This window comes from Cynoglossus semilaevis, chromosome 9, assembly GCF_000523025.1.
Source record: "Cynoglossus semilaevis isolate Cse_v1.0 chromosome 9, Cse_v1.0, whole genome shotgun sequence".
Taxonomy (NCBI): domain Eukaryota; kingdom Metazoa; phylum Chordata; class Actinopteri; order Pleuronectiformes; family Cynoglossidae; genus Cynoglossus; species Cynoglossus semilaevis.
Genome location: NC_024315.1, coordinates 8,232,341 through 8,250,591, shown reverse-complemented (window position 1 = coordinate 8,250,591; position 18,251 = coordinate 8,232,341). Strand labels below are relative to the sequence as shown.

Below are 18,251 nucleotides of genomic sequence, written 5' to 3'. Positions count from 1 at the left end.
AGGGGTAAAGAGGGGTTAAAATCCCAAAACCAGAAGCTGTAGGGAGCAGAGGTTTTGAGAGTCAGATCAGGATGAATACATCATCCACTGTTTGATATTATAGCACTGTGTCACCCTGCTGAAGGCAAAGTGTCAAAGTGAGGACACTCTCCTGAATTTTAATGTAGCAGCTGGGCTTGGAAATTTATGGTCTGTTCATCTAGTGAAAATGTAAGTTAAATTTTATATCTTTTTTAAATGGATGTTTCAGATTCATTGGTCCAGGATTCTGACACCTGTCTTTGGGAAACAGTTTCATCTTTCACCCCTCGATGCTGTGTATTAATGATGATTGGCTGAGGCTGCAGGAAGGAAGTAAATATATTTTATTTAAATATTTAGCCACAAGCTACTACGCATTGAATCCCTAATAAAAATCAGGGAAGTTTCTACTCACTTTTGGAAATGTCAATGTGAACCAGCCTTTTTTTTTTTCTACCATCCTGCCGTTCTGTTGTAATTTTTCTTAACCAATATTTCTGCTTTCTTCTAGTACTCACCGAATGCTGGTTCTTGGCTGTGATGGTTTTCACACTGTCAGGATCCCAGATGACGACGTCAGCATCCGAGCCCACTGCTATCCTGCCCTTACGTGGGTACAGGTTGAAGATTTTGGCAGCGTTGGTAGATGTGACTGCCACGAACTGGTTTTCATCCATCTTCCCAATAGCCTGAGAGACCAGAAATATTTGTTGAAATCAAAGGGCTCAAAGCCAAACACGAGATGTACAGATTTCCTCTGCGCTCACCACAGCCTTGTCCCAGACAAAAATCATTCTCTCCTCCACTCCATTGGTTCCCTCTGGGATGAGGGTGAAGTCATCTTTGCCTATTGCCTTTTGGGAAGTGCTGTACGCACAGTGAGCGCTGCCTACCACCTGGAGGTCCCCACTGTTTGAAGGAGAAATATGACACAGAAATAGCAGCTTAGCGTTTGCCAAGACAAGAAAAGCTGAAAAATCATCTCTATTCCCTACAGTGTAGTGAGGACTGCCTCAACCTGTACACTAGAAGCATATGCAACAGCACAAGAGAGCTGCCTGTTCAGGCTTTAAACGCCCGCGGAGCAGTGTGTGGAGACATGCAATGCTCAGAGCACCTCAGTGGTTGGTGGACTCGAACAGAGGAGACCTGAGTTTCCTCCACAGACACACCGTCAGCTGTGTTCCTCAGGTGAGACCACCCACCCACATGACTCTCACCTAACACTCTCTTTTGTCTTGTTGTAAGGACTGTCAATCCAGGTGTAGTTGGTTCCACAGTGTCGCTGTTATCATGGCTGTAAATACTATGATTTTCCAGCAGGTAGTTAGAAGTTAAGCAATAAGCATTAACCTGACTGTTGTTTTTCATGATTCATACAAAACTAACTTATTTAAGGTGTTTGGTATAAACCACTGCCAAAGACATCCTCTGAGCTGCTACAATAGTTCCCATACTGAAGGTGGGCCTCCGTAAATGTGCTGCTCTCATTATATCAAAGAATGAAAAACCAACACTTTTTTCCAGTCTTTTCAGCAAACGCACCAGGACAGCGAGCAGCTACCACCCCTGGAGTGACAGCACAGATAGAGAGGGCTCAGGATCAGGGAGGAGTAAGAAAATGATAAAGAGGGGAGGAACCTGGTAGCCAAGGAAACAGATACTGACACATTCTGGTTCCTTTGCTATTTATGGAATCAGGGACATTAAGAAGAGCACAGCGTTTTTTCTGAGCTGTGATAATTCCATATTTTGTCGTATTATTCTATCACATAACTAATGTTGCTTTAAAATGGTTACACTGCGCTTCATCCAGTTTGAATGTCCTGTCACCTTTTTATCCTAACCTCTTCTCATGCATGAATCTCACCTTCCGTCCATCTGTGAAGCTGTTCTGACTTTGTGCACAACCAGCAGCTGTTTGGAGCACGAATAACAGATGAGTGTGTTGGGACAAACGGTAGAAGTTCAATCTCAGCTGCTCCTGAATCTGCGCTTGTGTCCTTTGGTGTCATGTGATTCACAATGTGCAGAGGTTACACCGACATTTAACTTTGTCCTTAGTCTGTATTAATTAGCAAACTTTTTATAAATTGTTCAGTGGAAAATATATTTCATTAGGTTTTTGCACTTGAACCCTGAAGACGTAGAAGTCAGCTGAACCCATTCACATTCATCTTTTGTTGAGATGTTTTAGAACTCACCAAGCAAGAAGTGTGTGAAGATGGTCTGGAGTTGTGGGGTCAGGACTCAGTGGTGGAGAGGTGACATAGGCGGCTGCTTTAGCCCAGTTTTTGCTCCAGTAGTAGGAACCATCAGTGGCTAGGCTAGCTGTAATTGGCTCGCCAAAAACGACACAGCCTGTGGGCGGGAGACAGGTCAGAGATGTTTAGACATGTCGATAAACACAGGAGGAGTCGTTAGGATGAAATCAGCTTCCAGAAGTGGGCTGACCTTTCCTGCGGGCCTGGGTGATGATGTCAGCAGCACTCTTGCTCATCACCCTGGTGATGTAGACAGGGCAGTTCACACAGTTGCCCAGAGTGACTGCACGGAACACTGCCTCAGCCTCCAGCTGCACAGAACCGAGCAGAGACGGGAAACTAGTGTGAGTTTTAATAAAGCGACAAAGACTATTTAGTGGGATTACAGCTCCTAGTGCCAGTCAGAGTGTATTACATCACCTCCTCAGGATGACTCAGAGGAAGGCCTTCAGGTCCAGTGATTCCCAAACCAAGGATTTTTCTTTGTTCCTAAAATGTTAAGAAATAAGTATTCCTCGGTTTATTTCTTTAGCTAGAACCAAATTTACTTTATTGACACCTCAGCTGTAGTACGTACATAATATAAAGCAAAATTGCATCAATTAAATTGTGCATATATATATGAGCTGTCAATTAGTTAAATTTTATATATTATACATAGATAGATAAAGAGATAAACACATTATGTATATTATTAAAAAATCATTGCATTAATGTGAGGATGTGATTTTAACATGTATGAAGTACATGAAAACTGACATCTATAAACTTATATTATATTATATAATATTATATTATATGAAACCTGCCCTGCTGAGTCACTACAGCAGAGTCAGTGTGAGCAGAATACTTCATTCCTCTGTGGAGAGCCAGGGAGTTATGCAACCAGGCTTTCTTTTTTTTCTACCACTGTGAAGATGTATAAAGGCAAAAGACTGGCCATAATTCAAGGTATCCGAATGCTGACTAAGGTTTAGCTGAGGTACTGGTCACCCTGCAGTACGAAGTTATTAAGGCTGTACCTGGGCTATAAGATCTCCATTTTCAGCATGAACTAAAACCACTGCACCCAGCTGCTTCAGGAAAGTGAAGGCCTCATAGAGCTGAGAAAAGGAGGAACACAGTGGGAAAGACAGGGTTAGAATTACCTGTAAGAGTCTGAACAGCACTCACTTATAATTTTAGCCGCTGTGGCTTTATCAATAATTCATTCATCCAGCTTGAAACACTTTATCCTTTATCTGTTGCCCTCCAAAAGAACACCCTGGCCAGTGCTTCAGTCCATTGATTCTGACTCTGAATTAAATAACAATTGTTTTTGGAGTCTTGGAGTAATCTTAATTTCTCAGAGAACATAATTGCAACATGCGATGTATACACAGAAGGATACAATTATCTTGTCTCTCTTCACTGATGACGTCCAGTAGAGTCACAAGAAACAGTGGTCTTTTGGTCACCATGACAGGACCATTGGTTTTCTCTCTGTTTTATCTTAAAACTGCCAGAAAGTACTTTGTGCAGTAAAATCAAACTGAACAGTGAAGACAGGGGTTTTATACTTAATACTTCTGGCACATCCCCACATGAGCATTAGGATAAAATTATTCATCTTTTTTTTTTCCATCTTTGTAGTATTGGTTTTCAAAGGTCTTGATGGATTGGAAATGCTGTGTCTGATTAACAGCTTATAGTTGACACACCAGAACTGCTCAGTTATCAAACTGTCACTTCTTTATATTCTGTGGGTGAGACTTAAACCCAGTGGTGACAGGAAGTTTTTAAGCAGCACCCCTGTGAAATGAGTTGACTCATTTGCTTAAAAAGTTTAGTTTAGTTTAATTCTTTTGCATTTCTTCTTTATCACTATCATTATCAATTCACAAATTTAAAAAAGTAAAATTAAGTCAATACCTCGGAGTTGGACATCTGGTACACATCCTTATAGGCCATGAAGACTTGAAATGAGTTAACACCTGACATAAGAGGAGGTTTAAAAAAATATTAAGGATAAAGAGATTATATGTTATGAGCGAAATTATCAAAAACAATCAGACACCACAATATATTATAATATAAAATTTTATGGTACATCTAGATAACAAGAGTTCAATCAATAAAATTAATTAAAATAAATTATGCCCTTAAATGGGCATGAACATAAATATCATATAGCTCACGTATCATGAAATACAACAGGAATCGGTATACCTTTCTCTTGCACCAGCAGCTCCAACTCATCTTTAACAGTGTCATTCCACTCAGGAATGTCAACATGCAGGGAATAGTCACAGCACGCAGTCCTATCTGCATATGCCTGCCAGTGCTCAAATGCTGCCAGCAGACTGCCTCCAGGTTCAGGGGTCACATGGTCAACTGAGAGGTGAAAAAGTACCAGAACTTGACATATTTCTGATTCACACTTCACAGGATACATTTGATACTGCATTAATCAGCACCTTCAACACTCACTGATCATAGTGGTGCCTCCAGCAAGGGCAGCTTTGGTGCCCAGCAGGAAATCATCAACCGGCTTGGTGCCCAGGTAGGGCCTCATCAGACAGGTGTTCACATCTATACCTCCTGGTATCACCAGTCGACCGTTGGCCTCAATCACTTTGACTCCATCTGAAACAACCAGGTTCTCGCCCACCTCCCTGTCAGTGATTAGGAGGGTGATGGAAAGGGTTAACGGTGAGGAGATGGGAACCACAAATAAAATGAGAAATTAAAGTAATTTGAGTAAATTCATGTATTTTTCCAGCATCAGATATATTTTGAATCTTGTTCAATACGTACTTGATGAGCCCATCCTCAATGTAGACATCTGCATAGAAAGACTGGTCGTCATTGACCACCCGTCCTCCTCTGATTAACAACTTGTCACCCTGCATTGGTAAAATAGAAAAAAGAGAATAAGTTAAGAAGTGCATGTTAACATTGGTGATATTTATGGTTATCTTTCACTCATGTCACTTACAAAAAAAAATTACAGACGCATTTGTCTCAATAAAATAAAAGATTACAATTAAGAAATTTCAAATATGCTAAAAAGCAGGTAAAGAAAATGGAGGGATGTATATACAGCCAGTCATGGTAACGTGATTAGTCATAGTTTCAGTATGACATTTGTGTCAACATAATTAAGCAAATTGATAACTGGATTGTATTCTGCATTTAAATTAATATTGCATTGAACGGTACGACTGTATATAAACCATATAAACCACCTGTTTAAAATATCAAATATTCTGTTCCTCGATAGTGAAGCTCACCATTCTAGGATTTCTCTTTAAGAAGATGCACCATTGTTCACAGCAGCCTTACACCATATGAGATGTATAAAACCAACCATTGTTCCCTGTGCCAGCTCTGAATCGACTGTCAAGTCTACCGGGCTAATCCCTCTGACAGGCGGCTAGATTACAGTATGTCGTCCAATCCAGGACGAGAGTACACACTGGATTTGACGTACAGACACAGACAACTGCCACGTCTTGCATGTATTAACACATGGAGAAGGAGTGTTAGTTAAACGGAATCCCATCTTTATACCAGCATTAACGGCCGGCAGTGATTTGCACACAAGCCGCTGTCAGACGACCAGGCCGCTGGGTCTCTTACCGTGAGGTCACCGTTCTTTCCCTGGTGATTGGTCTCAGACATTCTCTCCTCCGTCGCACTGATCACAGAGAGTCAATATTTAGCAGCGGCTTTTTAATGACGTCTGTAAACAAAGCTCAGCTCTGTACGCCCCCTTGTGTGTTTGTGAGAGAATGGGAACGAGACGACGAATCCGCCGCTTGGCGTCTGCGTCACCACGCGTTAAGCGCGTATGGCGAAGGACAGGTATAATACTGGGATGAGGTTTTTAAGACACGGCTTCTACCTGTTGGTGGCGCCCTCACAGCCTAAGCGACAAACACATAGAGAAGTAGAGAGAGTGGGAGAGAGAGAGTGAGAGAGAGAGAGAGAGAGAGAGAGGGAGAGAGAGCATGCAAACTATAGGAGGCGAATCTGTCGCTGTCCGTTTCAGCACCACCGACTCATTACCATGCGCATGATCCATGAGTACTGCAACTCAACATTAAATAAAGATGAAACAGCACTGGGAGTTTATATGCAGTACTTGTTTTATTTATTCCGATCGCTTTAGTCCAGAAACCTAAAGCAATGTTTCCTACAGTGTGGATTTCTCTAATATGCAAATTGTGTTTTATTTAAATTCTATAAAACAATAGTAAATTATAGTTTTCTAGGAATAAGAACTTGACTTTAAGGCGTTATATGACACAGTCAAATACATAACATTAAAGACAGTAAAAATGGTAAACGGTCCATGGAGTCAAATTGTCAGTCTTACCTCTCCATCAGAGCCTTTTTTCGGCGATGAATGTATGGTTCTACTGTCCGCATCATGTCTGGGCGAGCTGCTCACTGATTGTGGCCGGGTCTGGGTGGGTGTCTTGCTGGTGTTTTCACCGTTGTCCAAAATCCTCTCGGTGCTCCTATTTCTCGGGGTGCGGCTCCCTTTCCTGCCCACAGCGTAGTTATCGAAGTCTATGGTCTTGCTCTCAAAAGCCCCCTCCACAGAGCTGAACATCCCGTAGGATTTTCGGTGGTTGTGTCCTGTGGTGACCGGCCCTGCCAGGTAGACAGGAAGCTCATCCTCCCGGTTCCACTGTCTTCTGCAGTCAGACATGATGTTCACCAGGAAGGAAGGAGACACTTCCCTAAATTTGGAGGGATGGCGAAGTCTTTCTGCCTTGTAACCGGGTCAGACACGGGCGTGCACGCTCATTCGATGCTGCAAAGAGAGTGAACAGTGAAAAGCACTACTGTGTCTTAGAACACACACACACGCGCAGAGAGACGATGAGAGACACGAAACCCAGTGGAATTCTACAGTGCTCCAGTTTGGCAGAGAGCAATGATGTGATGTTGAGTAATGTTTAAAGGAATCGGAGCTGATCTTCTTCTTTTGTTTCCTTTGTAAGGACCTCTATCATGAATAAATGTGGGGGTGGGGGTGACAGAGGACTGTTGTGTGTTCGTTTTAAGCCTAAACAGCAGCAATAATCGAGTTGAGAATATTCAGTGTGAGTTATTTACATCTGTCTTCCCATTACCTACAAAACACATTTCACAGAAAAAATTCCAGGATAGCCTAATGTCTTAGACTAAACTGTTTAGAATGAAAAAAAAAAAAACAACAACTGGACCTCACTTTAAATTTCCCTAATATACAGTACATATGCATATAATTATGTATAATGTAAAAAAAACTGTATAATATTAACACTCACAGTCGATTGGGTGGCTTAAAATAAAAATGTAAATGTAGAAAATATATATATATATAAATTAATGTTTTTGTGTGGTTAGTCTTCAGTAAACAATTGTTAAATCCATACGTCAATCCAGTTAAAATCTTATTGTACTAAAGCTGTTCATTGATTGATAACATTTTAAAGTTTGTGCTGATGTGTCACGGTGGCCGAGAGGTTAAGGCGTTGGAGTCGAAATCCAATGGGGTTTCCCCGCACAGGTTCGAATCCTGTTCGTGACGACTTTTTACAGTTTGATGACGTCATGGTCTATTACCTACATTTCCCAGGTTTAAATCACTACAACAGCAACAGTCATCCTTGAGATGCTGCACTACAGTAGTTACTCTCAGACCCTCTACGTGCAATATCCTTAGTGTACTTTGGTGGTCTTTATTGAAAACCATTTTAATACATTACACAATGATCAAATCGTAGCTAATTTGTGCTAATAATATAATTATATCTATAATTAAAATAGAAATATTAAGTAATCACTTTTTTAAATACAAAAGATACATGAAGCAGAACTCTTTATATATGGATGGAATGTTCCATAATTATTAGAAATTTATTTTAGGCAACAAAGGTGTGCGAGGCAAGGAAAAACAAATCACCAATCAGATTAGTCGGATGTTTTGAGTGACGTTTATCTCCCTCACTGGGGAGGCGTCTATTTTGAGACGGGCGGGTCTTAGAGTTCAGCGTCGTTTATAGACCGTAGGCGTGAGAGAGCAGCCAGTCAGTTGTCTCTGGTTTCATGGGGCGGGGTGGAAGTAAACGAAGTCAAGCATGGGACACAGAAGTTGTATTTAAACACCGTCGAAAAATACTTTTAACTCAATTATCAGGTAAGTTTAAAGGTCTACACTGCTTTAGTGCTGATTAGGTGCAAGTACATACCGTCATTGTACTGACTACAGGTGGTCTCTGGTTTTAAAGTCTGCTTGTAAAGTTCGACACAGAGACCACTGTTGCAAACAATAAAAGAATGTTTACGTTAATATTATTTAAACTAGTCTTTGGGTTGTCTTTATTTACCTCTTTGTTTTGCTACATGGCATTTTTTTTCTGTCTAAAATCCACATGATTTATGTTAACCCAAATTAGCCACGTGGTAAATAAAATCTCTGCCTCAGGAGAAATAATCTACTTTCTATTTTTACGAATGTATAACAACATTTAAATGATACAGTTAAATTGTAACATTTAAAAAAAATCGCTCTCCTAAAATTGTAAAACAGGTGTAATTTTGGTTTGTTTGAGAAGTGAGAATAGCAGGGTTTTTTTCCTCTGTCTGCATATAAAACCTGAGCTGCTCAACAGTCTGTAGTTGTTATTGTCTTCATAATGCACCAGACATTAAAAAAGGGACAGATCTGGTTTGAAGACAGTTCTATGTATACTATATACTTAATAAATACATTTGTTTGTAATTCCTGCAAAGTAAGAGCCTAAAAAGGTCCTGGTTAAATGCCTATGTAGAAAAGATAGGTGTAATATCTAAGCTTTAATATTCTAGTATTAGTGGTTATATCAGTACGAGCTTCAAATGTGTTAGGATCGATATGACGAGGACACTAATGAAGTCTGTATACATAGATACTTTTAATTTTCACCTTTCATAGTTAACACTCTAACTTGTAATTTTAAACTATGGGATCCATAAAAATATGCTTTTTTGGTGTCAAAGTGTATTAAAGCGTAACAAGTATTTTTTTAATCATTTTTCAAGTTTCAAGTTTAGTTTTTTTATCCCAGCAACTTTTCTGGAACTGTTTTTATAAGAAAGGTCTTGACTTTCCATTTTTTCCTTCACAGGACTAAATGGACCTAAAGAAGGATATACCATCAACACCAACAGCTTCTGTCATGGAGAGGCCACCACTTACCTCCCATAAACGTGGTCGTCCCTCAGTGGTCTCCAGTAACCCTTCTACTGCCCCTCCTCAGGAGCACGGCTCATCAGCTTCCACTGAATCACAGACAAAAGCCAAGAAATCCATCCAACCAACCACCAATGAACCAGGGCTAATATCTGCTGCGTTGCCCTCTGAATCTGCCTCAGAACCAGACTCTAACAAAACACCAGCCAGCACTCCTGCTGATCAGTCGTCCGCTCAGATCACCAAACCCTCAGCCGTTTCCAAGCTGACAGCTGCACCTCCTGCTTCAGCAGGTGACCGAGCGATGGATCCTTCTGCTTCTTCATCTTCTGCACCTGATACGTCCTCTACTGCACCTAAGAAAATCTTTGTCTCCATGGCAAAGCGGGTGATAATGCAGGAAAGACTAAGGAAAGCAGAGGAAGAGGACACCCATGATGAGGATGAAGGTAAGAACGCCCTTAATTATGTTTCCTACATAAATACGTTTTATTAATGTGAGGAAGCGGGGCAAAAAGATTTTGCAGCATCAGTGGACAGTTGTAAATGACAAAGACTTCCATAAACAGCCCTATGTTTGTTTGTTGTAGCATATTTAATTGCACAACAGTTTATGCATTATACATTATATTTAACTTCTTTGTTATCCTGAATTAACAACCACTGCTGTTGGGAAGAAAATGGTGGATGGTGGATGCTCCTTTTATACTCGGTTTTAGGTACTGATGACAGAAACTCCATGAATAGAACTTATTACTTTGTCTTTGCTCCTCCACCTATCTAAGAATGTGCTGCATGCATAATACTGAGGTGGTTTTTTTTTTACACAAATTAAAAAGAAAATATTTCCTCCACTCAGATGAAGAGCCTGAGGAGGATTTAACAGTGGAGCAGATTGAAACGAAGGCCCAATCAGGAGACGCAACGGCTCAGACACAGGCAAGTGAAAACGTGTTCAAACTTGGAATAGTTTCTAGTCCTGCTGGTTGACTCTGGATGTTTCAGGCTGAGTCATTCAGTCTGGTCGTTAGAGCAGGCTTCTATTTTTGGCCTTTTGGAAGCTGATACCACATTTTGAAAAGGATACACAGATTCAAACTCATTTATGTTTTTAAATCACTGGGACCAGTGCATTTTGGAACCTAATGAATAAATATAATATGAAATGTATATAATATCTCATGATAATTATTCACATATAGGTAAGACTTTGAGGCAGGAGGAGAGTTTTATTAAACTGCATGTTGTCACATGAACACTGAGCTTTTTGCAGATCCTATTTGAATACAGACAGCTGTATTTGCAATTGAGTCTGAGAGAATTTAAATTTAAGAAGCCTGGACAGTAAAAAATAGCAATCAGTCACTTGATACATATTAAGGCCTTTGCTCCACACAGTCAAAACTGTGGCTAACTGAAAAAGAGGCAAAGCCAACTGTAGTCTGTCAGTTTTGTTGTAGCTAGAACAAAACAAATCTCTGACGAAAAATCTCTGCCATGTAAAAATATTGTTCATTCAACACGAACACAGGTTGAAACACAAAGATGAGATTAAAAGGACAGACAATGATTGGACCTTCACTTAGAAAATAACAGAAGGTAGGCTATATATAATATTAATAGGACCTTCACTTAGAAAATAACAGAAGGGAGGCTATATATAATATATAATAGGCGAGGAACGTAATTTCGATACCTCTGTATGTTCTGTACATGTGAAGGTATTGACAATAAAGCTGACCTTGACCTTGACCTTGATATTAATGTACATAATGTATGTATGATGTAATATAACAACAATTAATATGATGATGTATAATATAATAAATATTAATTATATTATTATAAATACATATTAATTACATTTATAATGATTTATAATATACAGAAGGGACAGGAAAATAAAAAGACACAAGTGAGACACATTAGGGGAGGAGGAGGTTCACAGGTGGGGAGCACAGGAGGGTGGGAGGTCAGTGACCAGAGAGAAACAAAAACAATTAATATAATGAGAAAGAAAAAAAAAAGACACATAACTGGATGTGATACCTAGAATTCTAGATGTATAAGATAATCCATTACAGTCAGCAGCTGGACGTCTGGGCTGAAATAAAATTTTCTGCATCTCTTTCATTTCAGCTGGGTCAGCACTATCTAATTCTTGCTAAGGAGAAGGACCCGGAGCAAAATAATGTTCTTGCCGTTAATTGGCTGATTAAAGCAGCTAAACAGGGCAAAAAAAATGCAGCAAAAGCACTGCAGCGCTGCTGGGTTCAGAGAACAGGTAAAGACAAACAAATCAATGAGGGTAGAATTATTTTTGTGTTTATCAATTTTCTTTTGTCTCATCTGTGTTCTGTTTTGCCAGGAATTACTTCAGAGAATGAGGCTGATGTGCGCAAGTTATCAACAGAGAGTAAGTTTGAACGGACAGTACGCAAAGCGGCAAGGATGATGTTCCTTAAACTCAACCCAGAGAGGAAAAACAAGGTGGCCATGTCTGAGATGTTGGAAAATGTCAGCCAGGTCAATGCAGTACCAGGTAGGAGGCCCCTAAAGCAACCCTATCTGGAATACTACAGAGCGTTCACTATGTGGTGGTCTGCTGCCACATGATGGTCATCATCGCTGTTAAATATATCATCTATTCCCCTTTGTGATTTTAGCATTTGCAGCTGTCATAGAGATATCACGTTACATGCAAGCATGCAGTGCAGAGTGTTTGTAAACTTGCTGTTGCTGTTGTCCTCCCTCACCATTAGGTGGCAATGCAAGCAAGATTCCAAGTCCAACCACAGGCCAGACACAGAGAGTGTTAGAAAACATGGTCATCAACGAGTGTAAGTTTCCACCAGGAGAGAAGGAAGACATTCATGTTAAATGTGGATCTGACTCTTGGCGTTGTTTTCTCTCAGCCAAACAGCTTGTGGACCTGGACGACTTTGTTGAGATGACAAAAAACTATGCACAAGGCATTGTCCCCTCTCAAAATGTTAGGCCAGACCAGAGAGAAAGCTTTGAGCGTCAGGATAGTAGTGATGAGGTAAAAGACCAGACTTCGAAAAACATACATTTATTGTTAGAATGTTCTTTACTTTTATATATTTTACGTTTGTGTGTGTGTGTGTAGCACAGGCGTCAGTCTGTTTCATCCCATTGCAAGAAGTCACCCAAAATTCCTTGGAGTTTCGGTGGAGGGGGGATGATGTTGGACACAGAACGAACCGGGGCCATGAGGAGAGCCATGGACATGTCACGCATAACGGTATGAGCAGTTATAATAAGTTACGGATGTCACCATATTGTTTAAAATAAAGACCAGGAAGTAGATTTCAACTGCAAACCACCAGAGGGCATGGTTGTTAAACATAGGTTGTAAAAAGATTCCTGAAATGTTTTTACATGTTCATGTTTTTTTGTTGTTGTTTTTTTTTAACTTTAGATGCTGCAGTACCCATTGCACACCTTTATGGATGCTAAAGAGCACCTGGTTGACTGGGCATCCCGGGCTGGTGTCCAGTGGTTGAGCACCATCATCCCCACGCAACACGTCAATGCACTTATTTTCTTTTTCATCATTAGCAACTTGACGGTGGACTTGTTTGCGTTTGTCATCCCACTGCTAGTGTTCTACCTCTCCTTCATCTCCATGATCATCTGCACGCTGCGTGTTTTTAAGAGCAGTAAGGTAAATGTAGCCCAGCCTTTTCAATGAAATCACAAGTCACTGCGTGTTTTTAAGAGCAGTAAGGTAAGTGTAGCCCAGCCTTTTCAGTGAAATCACAAGTCAAATGAAAAATAAAAAATATATATATACACATACACACATACACCATATATAATGTATGTGTATTTGTATGTGTGTATATGTATGCATATAAACATATGTGTATATTTATGTCTGTGCATATCTATAACTATGCCTGTATATTCTATCTATAATAATATATTTACATATTATTTTTGTAAATATCAACTTGGTGATTCTGCCCATGCATTAAAATGACTACATTTTTAAATATATATTTTTATGTTAAATCTCATTTTATTATTATTATGCTGATTATGAACCTGTTGTTTTCTTTTACAAACAATATTTAACTCTACAATCACTGTGTGCTTTTCCTTTCCCCCTTTTTCCAGACGTGGGAGAACTTCAGTGCCCTGACGTCTTTGCTGACTCGGTTTGAACCCAGCCTGGATGTGGAGCAGGCAGAGACCAACTTTGGCCTGAACAATCTGGAACAATACTTCTACTTTATCATCTCTGTCTTTTTTGTGATTTTCTCATTCCCTGTTGCTGACAAAGGCTGGATCCCTTGTTCTGAGCTCTCCACAGTGGCCATCTTCTTTACCGCCGTCAGCTACATGAGCCTAAGCCCAACTGCTGCAATGTATGCTCGACAAGCATTGGTCATAGAGGTCAGGGGGTCAACCGTGCTGGTGTGAAACTGTTGAACAGCATTTATAGGAAACACATTGGGTGTTAGATGCTGGGAAAAATCCACTGAATATAGGAAAGACACAACAAGTCAAAGTCATGCTTTTATTAATATTTCTATGGAAATAGAAGCTGATGTGTAAAAAGAATACATTATTTTGATTTGAGGTGGTGTAAAGTGTTGTTTTTTTACAGGTAAACATAGAGAAATTAAGATAAGAAGATAAGAAATTATACCACTTGCAAAGGTGACACTAAGACAGTCTATTAAAATAAATACAGAAGATGGCAGTGCTCCTGTGTGCTTTGGAGAAACTTCTTAATTTATGGTTTACATAAACAAAGTTAATCTGGATATATTTTCAACCTTGTTTTTTTTTTCTTAAGTCTTTACAATCTTCAGTCTTTGTTAATGTGACAAACCCTAAATTTAAAATCAAAGATAAGTGGTTTCTTTTTTGTAATTCCAGGTTGCGTCATCCCTCTGCAGCCTGACCCAGTTTTTGCCAAAGAACATGACTGCGCTTCGTTTTTTGGGACACACCTTCGCCACGCTGCCTTTAGGGGAGTCTGTGGTACTGAAGCTGAGTCTGCCCTGTCTGCTGTATGTCTACCTGTTCTACTTATTCTTCAGGTGAGAGGCTTCGTCTGAAATATGTGTTCAGCATCAAAGTGAGTGGTATTTCTGAATTTATTTCTGTATCTTGACCTCGATAAATAACTAAATTGCCATTTTCTTTTATGTTTTCATCCTCAGCATGGCCAAAACGCGTGGTTTCAGGGGTACTTACTGCTTCTTGGTTCCATATCTGGTCTGCTTTATGTGGTGTGAGTTCTCTGTTGTTCTCCTCCAGAATTCCTCTGTTATTGGTCTCCTCCGCACCTGCGTGGCCTACTTTCTCCTGCTGTTTGCGCTGCCCATTCTGGTGTTGGGTCTTTTCATTATGCTCTTTATTCAGCTCTTTAAATGGTTCCTGGAGCTCGAGTTGACAAAGGTGATTGTGACTCTGGTCATATGTGCTATTCCTGTCACCCTGCGTCTCTGGACACGTTTCAGCACGTCCATCTTGGATGTGTTCCGCTCACTGACTCACCGCGGCCCCGTCAAACTCATCCTGCTCTGCATCTTCATGGTGGTCTTTGTTTTCTCCATCTATGTTTACCACGCTGAAGGGGAGAAGGTGTATAATTCCACTCTGACTTGGAACCAGTACAGCCAGGCATGTGGCCCACCCGCCTGGGAAACTAAAGGAATGGCCCAGACTCAGATCTTCTGTAGCCACCTTTATGGACACAGAGTCACGTGGACTGGACGTTTCAAGCATGTCCGTGTGGCTGAAACAGAAAATGGGCCGCAGTCGGTCATTAACATTTTGCCTAAATTCATAGGTGATTGGCTGCGGTGCCTTTATGGAGAGACGTATCCCAAATGTGAGCCAAAAAATGTCACTGTTACAAACCAAACGGCAGCAGACTTGGCAGCTGGTATGGAACCGTCACACCATTCACTGACCACGCTGCTGCGAATTCATGAAGAAGAAGAGCTGTGTCAGATCAAAGCTTTGGCAAAACACACTTGCCACGTGAAGCGCTTTGACAGTTTCAGGTTTGAGGTGACGGTGGGGATGGTCCAGGCCGATGACCCGACCAAGGACGTATTACTAATGGCCAGCAACGAGTTCAGACAAGTTCTGCTGAATCTAAACCCCGGAAACATGGTAGAGTTCAGCACCAAGCTGGAGGGTCGTCTCGGAGCCAAGGCACCGGCCTTTGAGTTGAAGGCCATTGATTGTCTGGACTGTGTGTCTTCAGCGTTCACTGGAGGACGGCAGGTGAAGATCGAGAGAAACTGGAGACGTACCACGATGAGAGCGTTGAAGTTTGGATTTGACTTTTTCTTTGCTCCCTTTCTGTCTGCAAACATCAGTGCCTAGGAAAATTGGAGCCTGAACAAATGGATGGAGTAAAAAAAAAACACACTATTTTTTTAAAGCCAAGTTTACAAACATTTTATAAATCCCTGAATTTACTCTAAATTATCAAGAACCAGTACTGAGCTGGATCATCCTGTGTGTTCACACAGTACATGTAAGAAGGCCGTCCTGTGTTACTGCTTCTCCTCTTTACATATTCATGTACACTTTCTTACATGTATATTTAATGTTAGTAAGCACCATACATAATTATATTTGTGCTTGCATTAGCGCATTTTCAATATTTATTTTTGTTCGTTCGTTTTAATTGAATTTTTATTTTTTGTCTTAAACCCTGTTTTTTGACGATTTTTTTATCAGTGATTTATATCATAATTAAGGGTACGTTTTCTGACCCTATTAGCAGAGCACTGGTAGCTGCACCCAAAACCAAATCTCTTACTGCAAAAGTTTCTAAGGAAACAGCAAAGGGCGGGTGTAATTTTAGCACAAATTGACTTCAGAATGGCCTGATGTGATAATTTATTGACCCCACCCTGTAAATCTATTGCAATTTTCCTTTTTGTTATTTTCGGTAGAAAATCTTCAGTTAGGAAAAAAAACAACCCTTTAATACAGTGACAAAACCTAAAGCAGTGTTTTTCAACCTTTAACAGCTGCAATCACGTGACTGGAAAAAAAAGTCTCGAGTTGCCAAAAATCTGTGTTGTTAAACACTTGTGTATGTGCAGCAGTGCTGCAATCACGTGACTGGAAAAAAAAGAGTTGCCAAAAATCTGTGTTTTTAAACACTTGTGTATGTGCAGCAGCCGCAGCTGTGCCTGAGAATGAAACTGCTGACGTGAGCGACGGTGGCATGTTTACAATTATTAAAATGCTTGACTGGAAACAAAAAAACAAAATGCACCGTGAATGATTTATTGTCTGATAATATTTGGGTCGTTAGGATCCAGTTCACCACAGACACGAAACAACGCCACACACTTTGACAGGTATTCTCTTCATTTATTGATGTGCGTTCCTTCCATTCATCTCACTTGAGTTATGTTTTCGCACTGTTAGATTTGTCTATTTTGAAAGCATGATAGATATACAGGCTAGTAGCACTGAGTAATGACGCCATGCTCTGCTGAACACAAATCTTTGCACGGCTTCTATGAGTGGGTGGATATGTGTTTACAAATGATTAGCTCTAAACTACAGCTCGCCTCTGCAAGATTTAGCCGTTTCGTCTTGCGCTGTCATTTTCATCATTAGAAAACTCTCTCTCTTTCACCCACTGGTAAAACAACCGTGAAGAACAGTGATGATTAAAACACAAAAAGCGTATTTAAACATTAGATTGAAACAAGTGCAAAAAACGGTTTTGTGAACTGTTGTGAATCCAAAAGACAATTTGAGAGTTCAAAACACACTTGACAATTTCCACTTCTGTTATAATAATTTTACTCCACGTGCTACAGTTACACATTCAGACCACCTACGATAACCCCGTCAGGGCCAAGGTCACTTGGAAAAAACACACTTCACTGTAGACGATCAAATCTCCACCAGGTCACGTTATGTAGAAACCACCTTACTGCTGTACACTCTGGTGTGTCCACCAAGTTGCACTGTGAGGTATATGGTATGACGACGGTTTGAAACTATAATGCAGTAGATTCTCGACATAAATGTTTTAATAATACTATGTACACGATGAGCTATTGCACTGATGATGACGACTGACTCTGAACACGTTACACAACCTCGGCCCATTTAAACTTCAACCAGCCGGAGCTACAGCCTCGTTCATGTGCTTGGAGTTTGATGTTGTGTTGATTGTATGAGACCTCACTGAAGATGTGTTCATGCACCAGTAACTGTTCACTTCAAAGAAATATTAAAAAAAGGAAGAAGAAATTACATTCACTTCCAAATTATTCCGCGGCCGAGTGTGAGTTTTTCTGAGGGCTCTGTGCCGACAGCCTGCTGTGAAGTAAAGCAACTAAAGTCCAGCTCACAGGCTTCATATACACGAGTAAACAATAACAGGTGATTTGTGCACAGCCTCCTCCCCCTCTAGTGCCAGTAATACTTAAGTACACACATACTGTAGGTTCCAATACTGCAGCATTTCTTAAAAGTAGAAATGTTTCACAATTTTTTTATACGACATTCTTTCTTTTTACTCTTCATCTTTCTGGGAATCTGATCGAATCTGATCTTTAAAAAAAAACATTATTTACAGCTAACAGTAAAAAGAGTGCATACATGAGAGTCGTTTGCAGAATAAGAGGTCATGTTTTAAAGCAGGAATACTGCCCAGCTGTGTTTTGTTAGTGCTATTATTGCAAAGTGAATAGGGCGATGAGAGAGGGGTAAATATCCGTGCATTCTCC

General features: G+C 40.3%; 2 protein-coding genes and 1 non-coding gene across 6 annotated transcripts in view; 2 read left to right on the top strand and 1 right to left on the bottom strand.

Moving 5' to 3' along the window:
- Positions 1-7,476, bottom strand: part of crmp1 (collapsin response mediator protein 1) — an 8,670-nt gene extending 1,194 nt beyond the window's left edge. Inside the window, exons 1-11 of one of the 2 annotated variants that reach the window (XM_008316994.3) lie at positions 6,646-7,476; positions 5,082-5,170; positions 4,755-4,939; positions 4,494-4,658; positions 4,197-4,258; positions 3,308-3,388; positions 2,706-2,774; positions 2,476-2,596; positions 2,226-2,382; positions 789-930; positions 540-710 (exon numbers count right to left, since the gene is read on the bottom strand). In XM_008316994.3, the coding sequence (XP_008315216.1) occupies positions 540-710; positions 789-930; positions 2,226-2,382; positions 2,476-2,596; positions 2,706-2,774; positions 3,308-3,388; positions 4,197-4,258; positions 4,494-4,658; positions 4,755-4,939; positions 5,082-5,170; positions 6,646-6,984 (1,581 nt within the window). In that variant the 5' untranslated portion in view covers positions 6,985-7,476. Of the gene's footprint in view, positions 1-539; positions 711-788; positions 931-2,225; positions 2,383-2,475; positions 2,597-2,705; positions 2,775-3,307; positions 3,389-4,196; positions 4,259-4,493; positions 4,659-4,754; positions 4,940-5,081; positions 5,171-5,906; positions 6,190-6,645 lie in introns of those variants that run through there. The other variant, XM_008316995.3, reaches the window with a different exon arrangement.
- A 293-nt stretch (positions 7,477-7,769) lies between these two features.
- trnas-cga (transfer RNA serine (anticodon CGA)) lies at positions 7,770-7,851 on the top strand. Its single transcript has one exon. It is a non-coding gene; the product is annotated as a tRNA-Ser (tRNA).
- A 458-nt stretch (positions 7,852-8,309) lies between these two features.
- Positions 8,310-16,599, top strand: wfs1a (Wolfram syndrome 1a (wolframin)). Of its 3 annotated transcripts, none has more exons than XM_025058850.1 (13): positions 8,310-8,460; positions 9,431-9,944; positions 10,355-10,434; positions 11,635-11,779; positions 11,864-12,037; positions 12,258-12,335; positions 12,411-12,538; positions 12,626-12,760; positions 12,938-13,183; positions 13,639-13,917; positions 14,407-14,570; positions 14,694-14,719; positions 15,110-16,599. In XM_025058850.1, the coding sequence occupies exons 2-13, from the start codon at positions 9,437-9,439 to the stop codon at positions 15,868-15,870; spliced, it is 2,724 nt and encodes a 907-aa protein (XP_024914618.1). In that variant the 5' UTR covers positions 8,310-8,460; positions 9,431-9,436; the 3' UTR covers positions 15,871-16,599. The 3 variants fall into 3 exon arrangements, with proteins under 3 accessions (XP_024914618.1, XP_024914617.1, XP_008315215.1); XM_025058849.1 differs by having other exon boundaries at positions 14,694-14,764; XM_008316993.3 differs by having other exon boundaries at positions 14,694-16,599.
- The last annotated feature ends 1,652 nt before the right edge of the window (positions 16,600-18,251 follow it).